Raw genomic sequence first — 20,255 nt, 5'->3', positions numbered from 1 at the left:
GACAGACAGATGAACAGGGAGCTACAGAGGGACTGGGCACCTCAAAAAGACACAAATGCAAGGAAGGTGAGACTGAGGGCCAGATTCCAGAAGATGCAGCCAGACTGGGGCTCAGACAGACAGAGAGACAGACAAACACAGAAGGGAGACAGACAGGGCATCAAAGCAACTTAGCAGGCAGGACAGAAAGGTGGCAGAGGGCATTCACACACAGGGGCTCATGGGGCACACGGGGGGCACATGGGCAAAAGTAACAGGTACCTTGAGTAGCTATGAAGTGGTTTGACCTGTGATAACCCTGGAACAGAAGAAAAGGGAGTAGTGAGACCCCCTTGCTTGTTCAGGCCTCTCTGGCTTCCTCTCCCAGAGCACACCCCACCCCCAGAACTTCCCCACCCAAGAGAGAAGACCCCAGGACCTCCTAACCATGTGACCCTGTCCTTCTAGAGCCCATGCAAGAAGGAAAAAGCAGCTGGGACACCAGTGTCTTGGGTCTAAACCCATCTTTGCTGTGTGATCCCAGGGAGGACATGACTCCTTTACGTGCCTAGAGGATCTCCCCATCCATAAATTGGGGACAATCTACTGACGATCCAGCTGTTGTTTGGAGAAATATAAAGTCCAGGAAGACCCTTCCCCATCCCCAAAGCCTCAGAGGTCCTAACCAACCCTGGACTCGAGGCTGGGTCTTGTCTACTATCCCAGCCCCGCTACCTCAGTCACCCAGAGGTTGGGGACCCAGGCAAAAGCTTCAGGTTGGAGCAAATGAGCACATGGGCTATTTATGGTTCTTAAATATTTTTAAATCCTTAAAATCAATAATAATAGTAATAATAATAAATTCTGAGACCCTATTATGGCCACATACTGTGCTAAGCACTTTACCTGGATTATCTCCCACAAAAGAGAGGCCAAGAACTACTTCATCCTCGTTTCCAGAACCCTCAGGCACAGAAAAGAAACTGGCCAGACCCCACCCCCACCTCAGGGCCACAGCTGCCCATGAGGTCCTGCCCCAAGGAGATACCCAGGGTATCACAAGGGCAACCCGGGATGACAGGTAAGAAGTACTGCAGGGTGGGTGTAAGAGAAAAACACCAAGATCAGCCACTAGCATTAAGTTCACGCCCTCAATACAGCTCCTTGAACTCCTCTGCCCTAGGCCCAAGGAGCCCTGGAGTCAGACTGCCACCTGTGCGCCCTTAGGCAAATCGTTTTACTTCCTTAGCCTCAATGTTCACATCTATAGAATGGGAAACATTATAGTATTTAACTCCTTGGGCTTTTTTGAAGAGTGAAGTAACATATGTCAATGGCTTGGCACTGTGGTAAACACAGTGTCAATACTTAATCAATAGTAGCTATTAGTATTACTACTACTTCAAAGGTCAAAGAGTATCCTTCAAGATCCAAAGCATGAATGTCAAGAATTTCTGGGGCAGAAGGTAATTTACTATAGAGGTTAAAATCTTATTCTTGGAGTCAAGTTGACCTGGGTTCTTGTAACAGCTTTGCCAAGGAGTAACCATGTGACTCTAAGTACCAAGAGGGTGCTTCTCAGCCTCTCACGTGCACACAAATCTCCTGGGGATCCAGTTAAAAGGCAGATTATGATGCAGAAGGTCTGGGGTGAGGCCTGGGACTGTGCATTTACAAACACCTCCCAGAAGGTGCTGATGCTGGGCCTCAAAACACATGTTGGGTAGCCAGACTCTCAGTCTCTCTAAACTTCTGTTCTCCTCTACATATGACAATGACAGAGAGAAATACATCTCAGAGAGTCTGCTAAATACTACGTACCGTTCTTGTGAAAATGACCAAAACATAGTCAAAGATATCAATAATGAAAAGCCTCCCAGACGTATTCAGCACTCACTACTGTATCTTCTCCGAGTCTAGCCTCATTCCCTACTGCTGTCTCCCTAGCCCCTGCCTCTATCTCAAGTCCTCAGCAGGGCTGCTGGGCAACTGGGATCAGAGAGGAGGGCCCACCAAAGGTGCTACTGGTGCTGCCCTCCCACCCCGAGTGCCAGGCAAGGTGGGAACAGGCTACGCCACCTAAAGCCCATTTGCCTAAGAATCCCACGTGAGAGCAGGGGCCTCTCCGGATGCGTCCCTCTCTCTCCACAGGCCAGCACAGTGCCAGCACCCACCCGTGTGTTAGTCAGCAAATACAAGTTTTTAAACAGATAACCCTCAGTATTTGCTTATTACCTTTTTAATTGCATTGTGCATTCTTGCACAATTATATTATATAGTAGACAGTGAGGGAGAAGGTCTAAAACAATTGGATTTAAAGGAAGGTAAGGAATTCGCCTTGAGCAAACCCACTTTAGAGGCCGGCATTAGAGAGCACTGGTCCTCACACTCCAGGACATCAGTGTGTCCTAGGAGCCTGATCCTGGGGCAGACCCCTCCCCTCCCTGCAGCCTCCAAGTGGGGGAATCTGGGGGACTGGCTGCTTGCATCATGGGTGAGACCCCCAGGGCATCCTGATGCGCCCCGAAGGGAAAGAACCACAGTTGTGTGTCAGGATTGAGGGTTCAGTCTGGGGTTGAGGCCCAGCTCCGTGCGGTCATGAACAAGTCACCTAACTTCTCTAAGTCTCAATTTTCTCATCTGCCAAACATGGGTCCCCACCTCGCAGGGTGCAGGGAAGATGATGTGCTGTGCCTACAGTGCCAGCACAGAGCAGGTGCCCAGCCAATGACACTCATGGCGCCTGGGGGTGTTTCTTAAGAGGCTGACAACAAAGAATCAAGTGGGTACACAGACCTGTATTCATCACCGCCTAATGGCGACGCTAGGGCTGAATGTAGCCAGGGCACTTCGTGGATCTAATACTCCATTCACATTTGGGAACCTCACAAACCACTGTTTAAGCACTCTCAAAATAGGGAGACATCTGGGAGCACATCTGCGCTAGCTGGTCACCTCCAGCAGACGTGACCACAGGGAACTTTCACTTTACGTTAGGCCTCTCCATGGTGTCTGATAGTCTGATAATGGACCGTATACTTGCAATCATAAGAAAGCAAGAAAAATATTTTTAAAAGAAAAAAGAAGATAAAATAGAAAATACACAAAAGAGCAAACAATCCCATCAGGCATCAAATATTATGAAAATAATATATATATAAATCAAATCAGAAGATCATTAGATGAATTTGAGGGTTTTTTTTAATAGTCTTAAAAGGCCCAAAGATGACACAATTAAAAGAAAAAAGATTTAAAGAAAAGACTACCCAAACTGCTCTCCAAAACAAAACATTCAAATTAGGGTCAAATTGAGGGCAAAGCGGTTGGGGTGGAGTTTCAAGCAAACTCATCAGGAGGGGATTTGAACACCAGGGAAACTAGTTTGAAGGAGCCTGACCATGGCTGGCCTTGGCTTCCTTGAAAATCCTGATGCCCAAGCAGCAGAGACGGGGCAGCCAGGGCTGCTTCCCCGGGCCCCTGAAGAAGGGGTGGCTGGGGAGAGGACACCAAGAGCCCAGGGGCTCGGGACAAAGGTGACGTCACGGGGCCTGGGGAAGCACCCCAACACTGCCGCCATCCCAGGGCAGCGGAGGATGGGAGGGGACTGCTGTCAGCCGGGAGGGTGTCTCACCGGCAGCGCTGGGCGGCCCCTGGCCGGGCTGCCGACGTGGACGGTAGGCGCTGGGCACACAGGTGAAGCGGAAAGAGGACAGAGACTGAGAGAATCTGGGACACAGCCAGTCAGACAGACAGGAGGAGGAGGAGGAGGAGGAAGAGGAGGCAGGGAAGGGGGGAGAGATACTTACTTCACGGTTTATCCGAATCTTAATGATTCCAGTGAGGAACAGTACAAAGCAAAAGAGACAGATATTAGGCCAGAGGCAGATGGAGGTGGACGGAGCACAGGAGTGGCCAGAATGGGCGATGCGGGCAGGGGAGGCAGAGCTTGGGCCAGGGAGGGGTTAGCGGCATATCCCTGCAGGGGGCCCAAGAAGAAGCCAGTTGGGACCTTGAGGACACGGAGGAGAGGCCCCCTGTCACCGAAGCTGCTTCAGTCTGAGATGCCAGGCCCTGCCCATGTCCCAGCCAGGAGAGAGGATGGGAGGTGGCAGAGAAGGCAAGGAATTCTGGGAAATACAAGTTAGCTTGTGTGGCCCCCAGGACGGGGTGAAGAAGAGGGAGAAGAAGGTCATCTCCAGAATCCCCAGCTACCCCTCCTCCTCTTACACACCTCAGGCCTTTGCTGATGCTTCTCCCTGCCCAAGAAGTCCTTCCTTTTCCTCTCCAGCCACCCAAAGGCAGCTCAAGCCCCACTTCCTCTACTCAGCCCACCACTGCTAACCGTGGCCCTACCACTAACTTGCTGTGTGACTCCAGGAAACTCCTTCCTCTTCTGCAGCCTGTGCTTTCCTATCTAATCTGAAATCATTGTACTTGTGTATATATTGAAGGATATCTATGTGTCTCCCTCACTAGAATTTAATGTTCAAGGAAAGCAGGGACTGTGTCTGTCTTGTTCACTACTGTGTCCTTGGTGCCCAGCAGAATCCCTAGCATGTCGTAGATGCTCAAAATGTATCTGATAAATGAATGAGTGATTCTCTCCGAAACCTGGCCTGCTGTGGGTGAGGCAGTCTGACTAGTGTCTTATCACATGCTCTTCCATACTTGGGGAGCAGATGGAACCCCTCTTCTCCACAGCCCACCACGCCTCCTGGCTGCCTGCCCTGTCTCTGGCCCCTCCCTCGGGTCCAGCCAGACCCAGTTGCCGCAGTGATGGCAGGAGAGCCTCGTGGTTGGCAGCAAAGGCTTTGGAGACACACAGAGATCTGAGTCCTTGACCATGCACTAGCTGTGTGACATGAGAGAGGTAGCTTCACCTCTCTGAGCCCATTTCTTCACCTATGAAGTGAGGTCATGATGCTAACTACCTCATGGGGTAGCTGAAGGAATTATATAAAATTAAATATTTGGTATAAAGTGCTTAGCACAGTGCTTGGCATACCATACATGCTGAATAAATATGAGTTATTATCCTTAAGTACTACTCAGATCATGGTCAAAACACTTAACAACTCCCTGGAGCTCCTAAAGGAAAGGCCCACATTTCTTAAACTGACATTTGAGCCCTTCACAAGCCAGCACCCACCTATCTGCAGCCTCACTGTGTGTCATGAGAATCCCAGCTCCGAGCCTTCTGGCCCCTCACCGAGAGGGGATCCTTCCTCATGGCTAGGCCTAGCTGTCTACCCTCTTCCCTTTATTCTGCTTCACTGAAGCCCCCCTTACCCCCATCTCTCAGGCCAACCCCAGAAGTCTGCAGGAATCTTCCTGGTGACTGCCACCCACTCTGTCCTCCCTTGCTCTGAACTCCCCGGCCTGATGCAGGAGAACCCAGCCATTTGAACCCCCACTTATCCCGACAGGTTTTGGCCCTGCCTGGACAGGGAGCCTGGAGTGGGCAGGACCAGGTCAGCAGAGATGACAGGGGTGAGGCACTCACGTCTATGTAGTTGGCATTAATGTAGTCGGCATCCGGGTCTCCCAGCATCGGGTGGAGCTTCACTCGGTGCCGATCATCTGGAAACAGACCAGGTGGCCATGGGGTGTGCAGGGGCTGAACTGGGAAGCCCAGAGCGGGGTGGTGGGGGAGGCTTCCTGGAAGCCAGATGCAGGGCACAGACAGGGCAGCCAGGGACCACGAGGAGCAGGCCAGGCCAGTGGTTTGAGTCTAGGCTACAGCATCATGAAGGCCAGAGGTCATGTACTGCTCAGACAAGTATTAGCTGTGTGACCTTGGGCAGTGGGCTTACCCTGCTGAGCTTCAGTTTCCTTACCTGTAAAGTGGGATTATAATATACCCCACACTTCACAGGGTTGAGAAGAAGACATCAGCTAAGAGGTGTAATGCTCAGCACATGGCTGGGCACGTGGTAGACCCTCAATAAATGGCTCACTCTGGCTGTTCTTCCCGAGCCCCTCCCACCCACTGCCCCAGACCCCAGGCCCTTCCCCAGGACTCACAGGCAGGCAAAGGCTCCTGCCGGCCACCCTTGACCTTGTCTTTCTTCTTTGTGGCATCCCAGCCTTCAAAGAAGCTCTGCCAGAAGGTAAAGTGGAAGTCAGTGGGGGAGAGAAACCCCTCCACTCCTAAGGCCCCTATCCACTCGACAGGATGCCAGTGGGACCATGATGAGGGCCACATTCAGGGTGAAACCTGGAGCCTGAGATAGAGTCACTGTAAATCCCTTTACCCGCAGGGTTCAAGCCAAGCAGTGTGGGCAAGGAAAGTGAGAAAAGAGGGCAAAAGGGAAACAGAGTTCAGAGACGTTTGAGAATGAGAATCAGGATCAGGTTACATCAGGTCTGATTTGGAAAGAAGGTAAGTGAGGGTCAAATTAAGATTAGGATAAGAGTGGTGTCGGAGTCCCGAGAGAGGCAGGATGGGATTCTAGGCAGAGTTCAAATGGAGCTCAGGGTGAAAGTCAGGGTTAGGTCTGAGGTCAGGGTCGGTGGTGGTGGTCAGGTTCATATGAGGGATAGGATGAGGAGCAGGAGTAGGATCCAGATAGAAATTACCATAAGATTTAAGGTCCAATTTCAAGTCAGGGTTAGGATTCGAGGGAGAAACCAGATTAACTCTGAGATTAGGACCAAGGTCGAGGTCAAAAAAGTTAGAATGAGTTGGGGACTATCAGAGCAAGGGGCCACTGGGACTGGGCTAAGGGCTAGCAGGGCCAGAGTCCACAGTGAGGAAGCAGGCGAGGCCCTGGCGAGGGTCCTGGCTGGGCTGGGGCCCTGCACCTCGTACTCCTGCTTGAAGCCATAGCCCTCGGCCGTCTTCATCTGGTTGATGTGCTGCAGGAGATCGGCCACACGCACCGCAGGATGCAGCTGTCCCGTGTGATACGGGGAGCCCTTCCGGCCGCAGGGACGCCGTGGTGAGCCCCCCAGAAGGCTGCTGGCCTCAGTGACCCCTCCGCCACGCTGGTCCCCTGCAGTTGGAGAGAGGGAAAGGGGTTCCTGACATACACAGGCCCCAGCCTGGGGAACCCCAGATGGACTAGAGGAGGGAAGGGAGCACAGGCGTGGAGCTCCACTGGGTTGTTCACAGGAGCCAAGCAGCCTGGCTGGGCCCGCCCCTTCCCTACTGCGTCTGTTTTCCCATCTGTAAGATGAGTGGGTCGGATCACGTGACCTCTGAGGGCCCTTCTGGCCCAGCCCAGCCTGCTGTGGTCCCCTCCCTCCATCCCGCTCCTCCCCAATCAGGATCACCCCTCTGTGACATCTCTGAGATGCCTGCATGAGGCAGAGCCCATGACAGCCCCCTCCTTCTTCCCCTTCCTCAGGGGAACAATCTGGAAAACTGGCAACTCCCAGCAATTACCCCCATTCAAAGACAAGCAAATCCCGAAATGAGCTGGTGAGGCCACCAACTGCAGATTAACACAAAGCACCTGAATAGAGGCAAATTTATCCTGCCTAAGCATATCCATTGTCAACCTATGCAGCGGCCTCTGCCAATCAGGGAACAGGGGGAGAGGTTCACAGTGCCCCCCCAAAACACTGTCTCCGCACCCCAAACCAACCCACTCCCTGGCCCTTCTGGTCAGCCCCTCCGAGGATATCCCAACTTGGTCCCCAGTATCAGGTCCTGGAATTGAGAAAACAGCCCACTCAGGCTCACCCACCTTCGGACACTCACTGCCACCCACTTCCTTTCCCGCCTGTCCTGGGTCAGGTGAGGGGGTTTATTCAAGGCCAACCCCTCCTCATTTCTTACAGCTATTCGCTGCCCAGGTCTGAGCTGGCAGGGGAGAGTGGGGAACGCCCCGTGGGGCCTAGATGGCAGCCTCCACCCCTCCCTCTGCCTTCACACATGCTGTTCCCTCCACCTCCAACACCCTTCCCCTCCTGTTTTTGCCTGGTGAACGCATACTCATCCTTCAGATCTCAGTCAACATGGCCCCCCTTTGGGGAGCCTTCTCTGCTGCCTGGCCTCTGGTCCTACTCAGGACTAACCGAATGAATGTATGAGCCCCAGACAGACCCCTGAGCAGCTCAGCTTCCCCAGTTCTAACCCCTGGACCTTCAAATCGGAGGACTGCCGGGCCCTGCTTGCACCCCGCCTTCCGGTGCCACAGTTTGAAAACTGGCCCTGGGTAGAAAGGCAGTTAGTGCAAAGGCAGGGCTCCACTCATGTGTTTCTCTTCTTTCAGGAATCAAAGTCCTGAGCTGCTGTCACCCAGTGTCTGAAAACAATCACTTCTCATCTTTAATCCAGATTTCTAGTTGCTTACAGCTGGAGAGCAAGTCAGGTGCCAATGTGACCAGATGCTCCAAACCCTTAATTTTACAGATGAGGAAACTGAAGTCCAAAGATGAGAGACTTGCCTAACGGAGGGGTTGCCAAAGTGTCTTCCAGGAAATACTGGTCATGCCACGTGATGAAGTGGTATTCCATTAAAAAGATGATGAGAAGGAGGACATGTGTTTTAAGGAAATCTTTGAAATTCTGGTTAAAAAAAAAAATAAGTACGGTTTTTTCCCTGTAAGATAGGGCTTCCAACATGGCAGTGTGCATTTTAAATCTCCAAGAGATGCGTGGAAATAGCAAGGTTTCACCACCATCTTTCACCACGGAGAGCTTTTTGTTCGTTTCACGAAACATCCTCAGCATAACATGGTGATAAAGAGACAGGCTCTGGAGTCAGGCCGCAGATCGAATCCCACCTCTGTGTGGGACCTGGCAGATGTTAATTACTCTCTCTAAATTTCTGTTTTCACATGTCAAATGGAAAAACAAAAAACAAAAAACGTTCCTCCCCAAATTATGGTGCAAGTATTAAATAAGATAACGCGTATAAAGCACTCAGCCTGGTGCCTGGCATAAAGTGAGACCTGCAGATGGCAGCTATTGACATGTGAGTGGTTTCCAGAAAAGGGAGGAACCCCTCAAGCCTCAGAGAGCCAAGGCAGCTGGCTGATGAGAGGAGGCCTTTCTGTCTTAGTCCCTCTCCGCTGCAGGATCTTGGTCCGGGACCTGACAATTCTAAAGAGCATCTGCAACAAACACACAAGTACAAAGACTTCAAGAAAAAGTGTTTCTGCCGGCTCGAAGGGCTCAGAGACAGAGGGATCCTAGTGCTCTTTGTAGAAGCCACTCTGACAGCTCTCCAGAGGGTTCTCCAGGTGGGGAAAGGGATAAAGGAGTTGGCAGAGAACCCAGCCGCTCGTCCCAAAGATCCTGATGCGGCCTCACGGGTAGGCAAGGATCAGCTTGAATGGCTGGAGACAGGCAAACATCGCACCTGGCTGAGATTCTGACTGAGAGCCAGAGACAAATCTGGGCAGCCTCCAGCGGAGCCTGGGAGACACAAGTTGTTCTACAGAGGCCACCACAAGTCAACAGGGTGAAAAATGATGGCATTGCCAAGAGGACCCTCCATTTCCTGGATCCAGAGAAGACAGGTCCCTGCTCTCCTTGTCCATAAATTCCAATGGGACTTCACACACACTCATACTCCCTCTCTCGTTCTTTCTCTCTCTCTCTCTCCCTAATCCATCCCTCCTCACCACCCCCACCCCAAGGACCAGCTTACCCCCAACTGGCAGCCCCTAAAAGAGAGGAAGAGAGGAAGGAAGGCTAGAGCCAGCCCTCAGCTTCAAGGCTACCACCCATGGGTCCTCCCAGGCTCTCCCCAGCTCCATCATGATTGTGGGACATCCTGTACAAGTAACCATGGACAGCTGATGTTTTGTGGAGAGGGCTGAGGCCCAGAGAAATAAACTCTGGGTCTGGAATCAAGTCACTTGATCTCTCTGGGCCTCAGCTTCCTCATCTGAAAATGAGGATCCTCAGACCTTCCTCGAAAATGGGCCCTTTTCCCTATTCCCATCCACCCTCCAACAATGACAGGCCCCCCGTTACACAATCTAGGAGCATGCTATACTTCTCCTTCACTATATGCAATGAGCATAAACTTTAAAGAAATGCAGTCTGCAATGACAGCTAACAAGAACTAACATATTGAGTGCTTTCATGTGCTTGGCATGATTCTTAAGGTCATTTAATGCTTAGAATATCCCTATGATGCAAGCACTATTGTTACTCCCTCTCCAAATGAGGAAACTGAGGCCCAGAAGGGTCACGTTTCTTGCTCAGGAAGCGGGAGCACCAGGATTCACACTCAGGCCCAACTGAGTCTGTGGCCCTATTGTCCACCCTGTTTTCTCTTTTTCACTCCTCCAGGTAAAAGGACACTTGTGGTGACAAAAGAACTTGGCACATTTGGCCGAAACCCACTGGCATGCACAGGGGTCAAGAGCTCTGAATGGCCAGGGCCCAGAAGGGTGTGAGGGTTTTCACAGGCAGGATTTCAGAGACAACAAGGGCGCATTCCAACATCTTGGGGACATCCCAGCTGGCTTGTCCACAGCCAGCCTGCCACCATTTACTCAGCATAATAAGTCCCTATTTTAAAATTTGCATACCGAGGACAGATCAAAATCAACATGGCTTTCTGTTCTAAGCCACAAAAATCTGACCTATGCTGTCGGAAAAGAAAAGAAGGATGTGGACGCTAGACCAGTGTGGGGCCTATAGAGTAGGCTCTGAGACTCAGCTCCAAGCCCCCCAAAATACCCTGGCTTCCCCAGCTGTCACAGCGTCACCCATGTCCTGCCTCCCTTCTTCAGCGCCCACTCCCTCCTCACCCGCAGTCCAATCTGACCCATCTCAGCCGAAAACCTGGCCACCCTGCCCAAAGGCATATCTTCTCAAAACGCTGGCGGCACTAATTGTCCCCACCACCCACACGGCCATTAGCCTGGTGCTGGCTTCCCTGGATCAGGCTTGTCCCCTCAGCCCATCCGTGAGCTGCCTGGGAGCAGAGCCCAGGTTCCCTACCTCTCTGTATCTCCCTACAGGACACAGGAGCAAGAGAGGCACCCCCATCACCCTCACCTGCCACTCTCCCCAGTACCCACTTGAGTTTTCGGGCTGATCAGGCCTCTCCATGTTCTCCTTATGTGCCCACCTCTGTGTATTTGCATGTGCTGTTCCTCATGCACGAAAGCTCTTTCTTTCCCATCTCTACCCATCCAAATCCCACCCAGTCCTCAGGCCTAGAATGATACAATAGAAATAGCAATTTGCAACTCAGAAAGACCTGCATTTCAAATCGTGGCTATGCCACTTCCTAGCCGTTTGACCAGACAAGCGACTTTGCCTCGTTGAGCTTCTAATGTTTAGGGCAGCTTTATTTATAACAGCCCCAAACTGGAAATAACCCAAACATTCATCCAAGGATGGATCTGTAACATGAAGGGTTAATAATAGCTACCACGCACGGCTATGGTGAAAATGTAATACAGGAGATCACAAAGAGAACATGATGAATAAGTACATGTTAATGAGTTCGAAAAGTTAAATGAAATGGACAGATTCCTAGACAAAATTAACTTAGTATAAGTGGCTCAAAAAAAAAAAAAAAGAATGCTTCAATAATCCTTTACTCCTTTAGATAAACTGAATTAAAAGCTTGACCATTTTTTTATAAAGAAAACAAGAGAGAGAGACTGTTGTACAGATGGATTCCATCCTACGTGCAAGGAGCCAATTATTCCAATCTTCCAGGATAAGGGAAAAAGAAAAAAGACCTCAATGCAATTTAGAAGGCTAATAGAATTTTGGTTTCAGAAACCGAATGAGGATAGCGCAAAAAAAAAAAAAAAAAAAGAAAAAGAAAAATTAAAGGCCAATCCGACTCAGAAATACAGCTTTGAAATCTTGAACAATATTATAACAGTACTGAATCCAACAATACATAAAAAATATAACACATCATGACCAAGCTGAACTTATCTCAGGACTTAAAGGTTATGCTAACATGAGAAAAGCTAAAAATGTCACTCGCCTCATTAACAAGCTAAAGGGGAAAATATGACAATAAGGCAAAAAAAGGGATTTGATAAATTTAATGCCCATTTAAAAGAAGATCTTGTAGCAAACTAAAAACCAAAGGAACTTTATTAATCTGATAAAACATTTCCACCAAAAACTCTAGTCAACTTCATTCTCAGTGTTTAATGTTATAAGTACTCCTTTTAAAATCAGGAAAACATGACAGGGATTCCTGCTATAACCGCTTCCATTCAACACAGCACTGGAGATCCCAGCTGGTGCTATTCAGAAAAACAAGGGGAAAAGGGATAAGAATGAAGAAAGAAGAAATAGAATTGTCAATATTTGCAGATCTTTTCATTGTACTCAGAAAATCTGAAAGATTCTAGAGACAAATTAAAATTAATAAGAAAGATTATCAAGAAGTATGGATATAAAACCTATATACATACAGAAATAAACTATATAGTTCTATATGAGCTACAATTAGATATGAAATATTTTAAAAGTATACCATTTATACAGGGAAAACTGAATAGTCACATACCAAAGAATGAAGTTGGATTCTTATCTAACATCACATACAAAAATACACTTAAAATGGACCAAAGACCTAAAACCATGAAACTTAGACTACAGGATGGCAATGACTTCTTGGCTATGATACCAAAGGCACAGGCAACAAAAGGAAAAAAAGGCAAACTGGATTTCCTGACAATTTTATACTTTTGTGCACCAAAAGGTATTATCCACAAAATAAAAAGGCAAACTACAGAATGGGAGAAAATACATGCAAACCATATATCTGATAGGAGATTGATATCCAGAAGAGAGAGAGAGAGAATGCCTGAAACTCAACAGCAACAACAACCTAATTCAAAATGGGCAAAGGGCTTGAATAGTCATTTCTCCAAAGAAGATGTACAAATGGCACATGCTTAACCTCTTATCACTGGACATTAGGGACATGCAAATCAAAACTACAAGATATCACCCACACTCCTTAGATCAGCTTCTACCCAAAAAACAGAAAAGAACAAATATTGGTGAAGAAATTGGAACCCTAGTATACTATTGGTAGGAATTTAAAGTGGGACAGCCACTGTGGAAGACACAGCAGTTTCTCAAAAAAAAAATTAAACATAGAATTATCATATGATCCAGCAATTTCACTTCTGGGTATATATATTTTTTAAAAAATTAAAGCAGGGTCTCAAAGACACCCATGTCCATAACAGCACTATTCACAACAGTTAAAATATGGAAGCAACCCAAGTGTCCATTGACAGATGAGTGGAAAAGAAAAAGATGGTATACACATCCAGTGGAATATTACTCAGCCTTTAAAAAGAAGGGCGGAGATTTTGAAAGACAGTTCAAGATGGAGGAACCTTGATGACATGATGCTCAGTGAAATAAGCCAGTCACGAAAACACAAATGTTGTGTGATTCCACGTATATGAGATAATTATAGAGTAGTCAAGTTCATAGAGACAGAGTGTAGAAGGGTGGCTGCTGCTAGAGACTGGGAAGAGATAGGAGCGAGCAGTTATTATTTAATAAGCACAGAGTTGCAGTTTACAAGATGAAAGAGCTGTGGAGATGGATGGCAGGGATGGTTACACCACATTATGAGTAAATTTAATACCACTGCACTGTATGCGTAAAAATGGTTAAGATGGTAAATTTTATGTTATGTGTATTTTACCACACACACACACACACACACACACACACACACACACAAATATACCATATGCAATAGAAATCAAAAAATATAAGGGACCTTGGGGTATACCTAACAAAAAAAGGTTTAATGGAGAAAATCACTGAAAGACATTCAAGACCTAAATTATTGGGGTGAGACCTATCCCACTCATAAATGCAAAGGCAATTTCCAAAGATGTCAGTTTTCCCTCAAATTGATCGATAGATCCAATACAAATCCATCCGACAAAGTTTTCCAAGGAACTTGAAAAGAATAGTAAACTTTGTAAGACAGAGAATGAGAACAAATATATCCAAGACATCCCTGATGAAGAACAAAGTTGGGGGGGGGGGGCTTGATGTTTCAGATATCAAAACTTAGATAATTACTGAAAATAGGAAACGTGGTATTGACACAGGAGTCACCAAATTGGCTAATGAAAGAGAATAGGGAACCACATATATCTGGAAACGTGATATGGTAAGGGTGGCATTGCAAATCAGTAGTGAAAGCATGAACTATAATAACCAATGCTGGGATGGTTGGTTTTCTCTATAGAAAAAAATAATAAAACAAAACCCTTAATTCACATCACACACAAAAGTCAATTACAGATAAATAAAGATTTAATTGTGAAATGCAAATTATTAAAAGTTTTAGACAAAGTAAAAAAATACTTCATGACCTTACATAAGGAAGAATTCTTTAAGAAAACACAAGAAGTAGAACTCTAAAACGACTGATGAACTTCACTCAACTGAAATAAAAATCTGTTCATCCAAAGACACTATAAATAACCTGCAAAGATGAGTCACAAATTGGAGGAAGATATTTGCAATTCATAAGTCACAAATTATTACCATCCTAAACATATAAAGAACTTTGAAAAACCACTAAGAAAGCAACAGTAAAACCAACAGAAAATTAGGCAAAAGACATGAACAGGCATTTCATGGAAGAAGAAACCTGAATGGCCAGTAATGACTTGAAAATACATTCAACCTCATTAGTAATCAGAGAAATGCAAATTAAGACTATAGAGAATTACCATTTTATGCAAACTAGTTTGGCAAAAGTGAAGAAGGCTGGCAAATTCTGATCTTGATGTAAACCAACAGAAACTCTTATGCACTACTGCTGGGAGCGAACTCAGGCAAAGCCACTTTGGGAAACAATCTGGCACTGTCTTATCAAGCGGAACAAGCACACACTCCATAAGCCGGCAGTTCCAGAATCTCCTGTGCAGGTGCATTTGGAGATTCATCTCAGAATGTTCACAGCAGCCTCATTAGTAATAACAGGAAACTGGAAACAAAGCAAATGTCCATGGATGGCAGAATAGAAAAATAAATTGCAGTATATTCAAACAATGGAAAACTACACATCAGAGAAAAGAAATGAACTTCAGCAAAACATCCATCTGGTCAATGTTAGAAACATGATGTGGAGTTGAAAAATAGAGTGTGATTTCATGTTTCTAAAGCTCAAAAGCAAGCAAATTTCTTCAACGCACAGTTTGGGGATGCATGCACACATGGTAAAACTGACCCCCAAAAGGCAAGAAAGTTATAAACACACATTTCAGGGGCATATTTACATGTAAAAGGGAGGTAGGGGACAAAAGAAATGATGTTCTAATTCACTAGAGGTGTTCCCCAGTGTCTGTCATATTATTATGACTTTATGAGCCTCATAAAAATATGTATTTTCTTTTGTACAAATCAGCACTAAATGGAGTAAAAAGATGTGTGAGGGAGTGAGTTATGACAAGTTCCTAGCACATACAACTGATTCTCTATACTCTTTTTGCATGCCAGGTACAGCACTAATGATGTACACACATTTCCTTATTTAGTCTTCAAGCAGCCCTACCAGCAGAGGATATGAGGAAGCAGACATCCAGAGAGGTTAAGCAACTTGCCAGAGGCCACACAGCTTCCAGGATCTGAGATGCAAATCCAGGTGTGTCTGGCTTCAGAGCAATCCATCCCTCTTAGCCACTGGTCTCCAGCCCCTCACACAGCAGGTGCTCCCAAAGCCAGGAGCCTGCTCTGACCCCAACCTCCACCCCTGATCACATAGCATCACCCTCTCCTCTGAGTCCCCCAAGCACTTCCCATAATTAACACACGTGACCTCACACTCCTCTACAAGCTTGTGTCTAAGTCCTCCATTTTCCTACAGCTCCTCCAGCACAAAGGCCATACCTCTGCCTTCTCTGTATTTCCAGGGCCAGGGTGGTACCTAGCAGGAATACAATAGATGCTTCAATTTTGGTTGGGAATCATACAGAACTCAGTGAGTGTGAGGAGCCCCAGAGCCATGAGGAGGGGCCCGTGAACCAGGCACTCACCCCGGGGGCTGTAGCCATGGGTGTCCATGAAGGACAGGCCCAGCCGCTCATCCTCCTGCAGGGTGCTCTGGTCCGTGAAGCTCCTGTCCACAGCGCTCATCATGTGTGTCTTCTCTTGGCGGTAGTTGACTGTGGCCTTGGTCATGTTCACGGGCTTCCTGCAGAGAGGAGTTGATGGGAGACATGGGTCCTGAGCTGGGCAGGACAGTGCCCTGAGGTGGATGAGAAAGCCCAGAAGTCAGGGGCCTTGAAGCCAGATACAGAAACCATTCTAGAAGCATCTCTGGATGCTGAGATGGCTCTGCCTCCCTCCTTCACTCACCAGACCCAGAGAGTGCTGCCTCCCCCCAAAAGGGACTGGGCAGGGACTCTCTCCTGGGGACCTTTGCTAAGAGCAAGGGATGGAGCAGCAATGGGGACCTGGCCCCAAGGGCTCAGGAAATGGCAGGAAAAATCACTCTGGTTCTATTTTGGTGTCACAGAAGTCACCTCACCCCAAACTAGGAAGATGGCTGTCCCCGCATGCCCATATGCATCTTTCTTTGCCCCTGTCCTCACCACACTCCTGCCCTGGGAACTCCTTTTTCTCATGTAATGAAATGGATCATATTCCTCCTTCTTGGCAGTGTATGGCTAGTGCTCAGCCAGTGCTCAGGAGTCCTCCCCTGGGCTCAGAATGAACTCCAACCATGGCTGCATCTTACCCCCCAAACTCCCAGGATGGTCCCACCACCAGCCACACTAGACTTGTAAAAGCGATCCACATAGGGTCCATGTTCCCATCACTAACCATCAGTCCATCCAACTGCTAGAAGCAGCACAGGGAAAGACAAGAGGCCCCACTCCTCCCAAGAGGGCAGAACTTCTGTGAAGGCCCTGGGCAAGTGCCTGCACGACCCAGGCCTCCAGACAGGAGGGGAAGGCAGTTTGTGACTCAGAGAAGTTGGAGTAAAGTGGGAGGGAGAACAGAAGATGGGGAGACAGGGGACACAGCTCCATGACCAAGGGGCCAAGCAACAGGCAATGACTTGGGACCCATTTGAGACTAAAGAAGAGCAGGGGCGCAGTCACATGGAAGGCTCAAGAAAACTATTCACTTGCTCAGCCCTACAGCATGCAAGATGTTGGGCAGACCTAAGAAAGGACTTTCGGGTTATGAAGGCTCAGGGACACTGATGACCACGGAGATGAAAGAGGCCTGTAAAGGGATCTTCCCACACAGGCAAATTCCAATCAGCCTATCCTGGCTCAAGAGCTTCTAGGGCAGGGAGAGGACAGGAGGACCTCTGGATGCCCCTTCTGCCAGGACCCCAATGTCATTCCTGTGCTAAGAAGATAGCTCTGTGTACATCCTGGGGACCGATGCTTCTGTACACTGAGGTAGGCACAGCCTTCTCAGCCTGGACCAGAGACAGCTCAGTGGGCCCAGGCCCCTCCTCCTCCCAGCCACACCTGCAGTGCAGACTCTGGGCAACACCCTCACTATGGCCTGGGGTGGAGCCAAAGGCCCATTTGGGGACAGGTGAGGAGAAACCTCTGTGACTGTGACCTTGACCATCATCCTAAGAGAGAAGGTGGAGGAGGGAAAAGGAAAGAAAGGAGGTGAGGAGGGAAAGAGAGAGGGTAAAATTAGAATATAGAGGAGGAGGGGGCAGGGGATGGGCAAAGAGAATAAAGGGACAATGACAAGGAGACAGAGATGGGGAAGGGGACAGAAAGAAGGAGGGACAGGTCAGACACAGCATGCCACAGGGAAGACAGACAGAGGACCGTGGACAGGACAGCCAGGCATCCTGGCTGAACAATGGTGCCCAAGGAGGACCCGTCACGAGTGGACAACGGCCTAGCAGGCAGTCTGCAGTGGGGACCACAGGGCTCCATGCCCACCCGCCCGGCCCACTCGGAAGGACTACAAACACCAGCCAACCAGATCCACGGGAGACAGAACCCGGGAGGGACACAGAACACAGCCGGCCTCCAGCTGATCTCGGGGTGGGATTAAGCAGATGGAATGTAACACAGACACTCAGAAAAGGTCTGCGCTTCAGTTCAAACATTAACTGCACACGCAGAGGGAGGGAGAACCGCCTTGTCAGCAGTTCCTGTAAAAGCCGAGCTGGAGGCCCCGGGTGAGCTGAGGTGGGTGTGGTTGCTGGAAAAGCTAGTATGACATTGGGTGATGCTGATGCAAATAGAGGGTCCAGGGAGGAGAAGGTGAGACCACTGTCCTCTGGGCTGGTCCACGACCATCTGAGCCTGTTCTGCAAGGAGGGAGAACAAGCAAGGTTGGGGGAATGTTCTAGAAGGCTTGCAGAGTCAGAGAAGACAGAGTAGCGTCAGGGGTCAGATGAGGGCCTGGGTGGTAACCTCAGTTCTGCACTTCCTGTGACCTCTGACAGGTCCCTTACCCTCCCTGAGCCTCAGTTTCTTCATCAGTAAAATGGGATCATAGTCCCTACCCTCAAGGTTGGCATGAGGATTCTCTGGGCCCAGAGGAAGCACCTAGGAAATGGTGGGTGTGAGAAGCCTGGGCCGCCCAGCAAGGAAAGGCTCCTCGAGACCTGAGTGCTGCTGCACTGTGTGGAGAGCTGCCAGCATGGGGATGGGCTGCCCCCCACACGCACACATACGCACACGGCTGTGGACCCCAGGGTGGGGCTGCGTGAGGACCTTCCTGGACGCGGACTGTGGTCAGACCAGCAGGAATGGCTCCCGAACACGGGCTGCCTCAGGGGGTGAAGGACATGGAGACTCAGGGAGGGTAGGTGACGTGCCTGGGTGACTCAGTAGAGCAAGGTCTGAGCCCAAGACTCTGACTACAAAGCCGGCGCTGTGTCCTCCACACGAGGAGGACAACACAGAGAGGAGAGTCAGAGCAGGGGACGGAGGCTCGGAGACAGAGGCTGTGGGAGCCAGAGGGGGTGGGGCGGGGTCTCCCAAGGAGGGGCCGGGACCCGAGGCCTGTGGAGCTACTTACGGGTAGTAGGAGTAGGCATAGTGGTCTCTCCTGGCAGCGTGCAAAGAGAACAGCACAGTTGGGCCCCAGGTCCTTCCATAAGGCCAGGCCCAGGGCAGCACACAGCCAGCAGGGAGGAGCGGGTGCTTCCTGGGCTGGAGGGGGGGCTGGCCGAGGACCACACAGGTCAGAAGGGCCTTCCCTGTCCCAAGGGCTGGCTAGGCTCAGTCATTTAGGACCAGGACCCAAGGCCTCTTCTGGAACCTTCCCTGAGCCTGCTACTGGAGTGCGAAGGAGGTAGGGAAAGGGCTTGGGGGAAGCAGAGCTTTCAGCCATTCACACACACATACACAGAGAGAAAAACACAGGCTTGCACACCCACATGGGCAGACACACTTAGATGGATACTCAGTACATACATAGAAACACACACAAACACAATATATAGTCACAAATGCAGACATAGATTCAACATGCACAGACACACTTATTTAAACACATAGACACACTCACACACTTACACTCACAAATACACTCATACACAGATGTGTACACTTACACATGTGACACCCCCCCGCCCACACACTCGAGGTAACTATACTCACCCCTGCAGACAGCCCCCTCCCCTCAGTCCTGCCCCTGTCCCTGGGAGGAAAAGAGTGGCTGGGGCAAGGAGGTGGCAGGGTGGAGAGGGCTCAAGGGCAAACCTGGGGTCGCCCCGTCCACCCAGACCGCTCCTGGGTGTGGAGTCCATTAAAGAAGTGAGGTTGCCCTTCTTGCACACCCAAAGCACAGCCTGGGCCAAGAGCCCTGCCAGGACCGCAAGCGCCCACAGAGAGGAGGCGGGCAGGTCTGACTCCCACCTCACAGGTAAGGAAGCTGAGCCTCAGACAGTCAGGGTCTGACTGGGACTCTTCGGGGTCACTAGTGCAGTCCAGAGCAGGGTCAGGGCCCTGACCCCTGAGCCAGCTCCCTCCTGAGGCCCAAAGCAGGCACATCCATGGGTCCTCCATTCACCCACCCCCACATTAGCCTGTCAGCAGAAACCCCAACGAATGGCCTTCCACAAAGAAATCCTGCAGACCAAGGGCAGGGAAGGCCAGAGGAGGCTGGAGGACTGAGGACAGCAGAGGCAGGAGCTTGGCCTGAGGCCACACAGCACACCTCATCCATCCCAGGGACAGAGGGGAGGGTCCACGGCCCCTGGCTGCTCAGAGGCCCTGAAAGGGAGGGGGTAGCTGAAGGAATAGCATCCTTCTGGTCTCCTTGAAAGGGCATTACTTTAAAGAGCCTTCCCTGATCCCTCTCCCACAATCGCTGACCACCTTATGTCCCCCTTTCCCCTCTCTCTGCC

At 49.5% G+C, this 20,255-nt stretch overlaps 1 protein-coding gene across 4 annotated transcripts in view; it reads right to left on the bottom strand.

The window, feature by feature from the left end:
* PTPRU (protein tyrosine phosphatase receptor type U) overlaps positions 1-20,255 on the bottom strand; it is a 78,141-nt gene that overhangs the window by 12,049 nt on the left and 45,837 nt on the right. Inside the window, exons 15-21 of one of the 4 annotated variants that reach the window (XM_090268964.1) lie at positions 18,923-18,952; positions 15,946-16,103; positions 6,784-6,974; positions 6,004-6,079; positions 5,483-5,559; positions 3,786-3,803; positions 256-298 (exon numbers count right to left, since the gene is read on the bottom strand). In XM_090268964.1, coding sequence (XP_090125090.1) covers positions 256-298; positions 3,786-3,803; positions 5,483-5,559; positions 6,004-6,079; positions 6,784-6,974; positions 15,946-16,103; positions 18,923-18,952 — 593 coding nt within the window. The remainder of the gene's footprint in view (positions 1-255; positions 299-3,785; positions 3,804-5,482; positions 5,560-6,003; positions 6,080-6,783; positions 6,975-15,945; positions 16,104-18,922; positions 18,953-20,255) is intronic. The other 3 variants (XM_090268966.1, XM_090268965.1, XM_090268967.1) reach the window with 3 other exon arrangements.

The sequence above is a fragment of the Furipterus horrens genome, unplaced genomic scaffold, assembly GCF_987537825.1.
Source record: "Furipterus horrens unplaced genomic scaffold, mFurHor1.1.pri manual_scaffold_3, whole genome shotgun sequence".
Classification (NCBI taxonomy): Eukaryota; Metazoa; Chordata; class Mammalia; order Chiroptera; family Furipteridae; genus Furipterus; species Furipterus horrens.
Note: the sequence above shows the minus strand (reverse complement) of the source record. Positions and strands in the feature narration are given on the sequence as shown.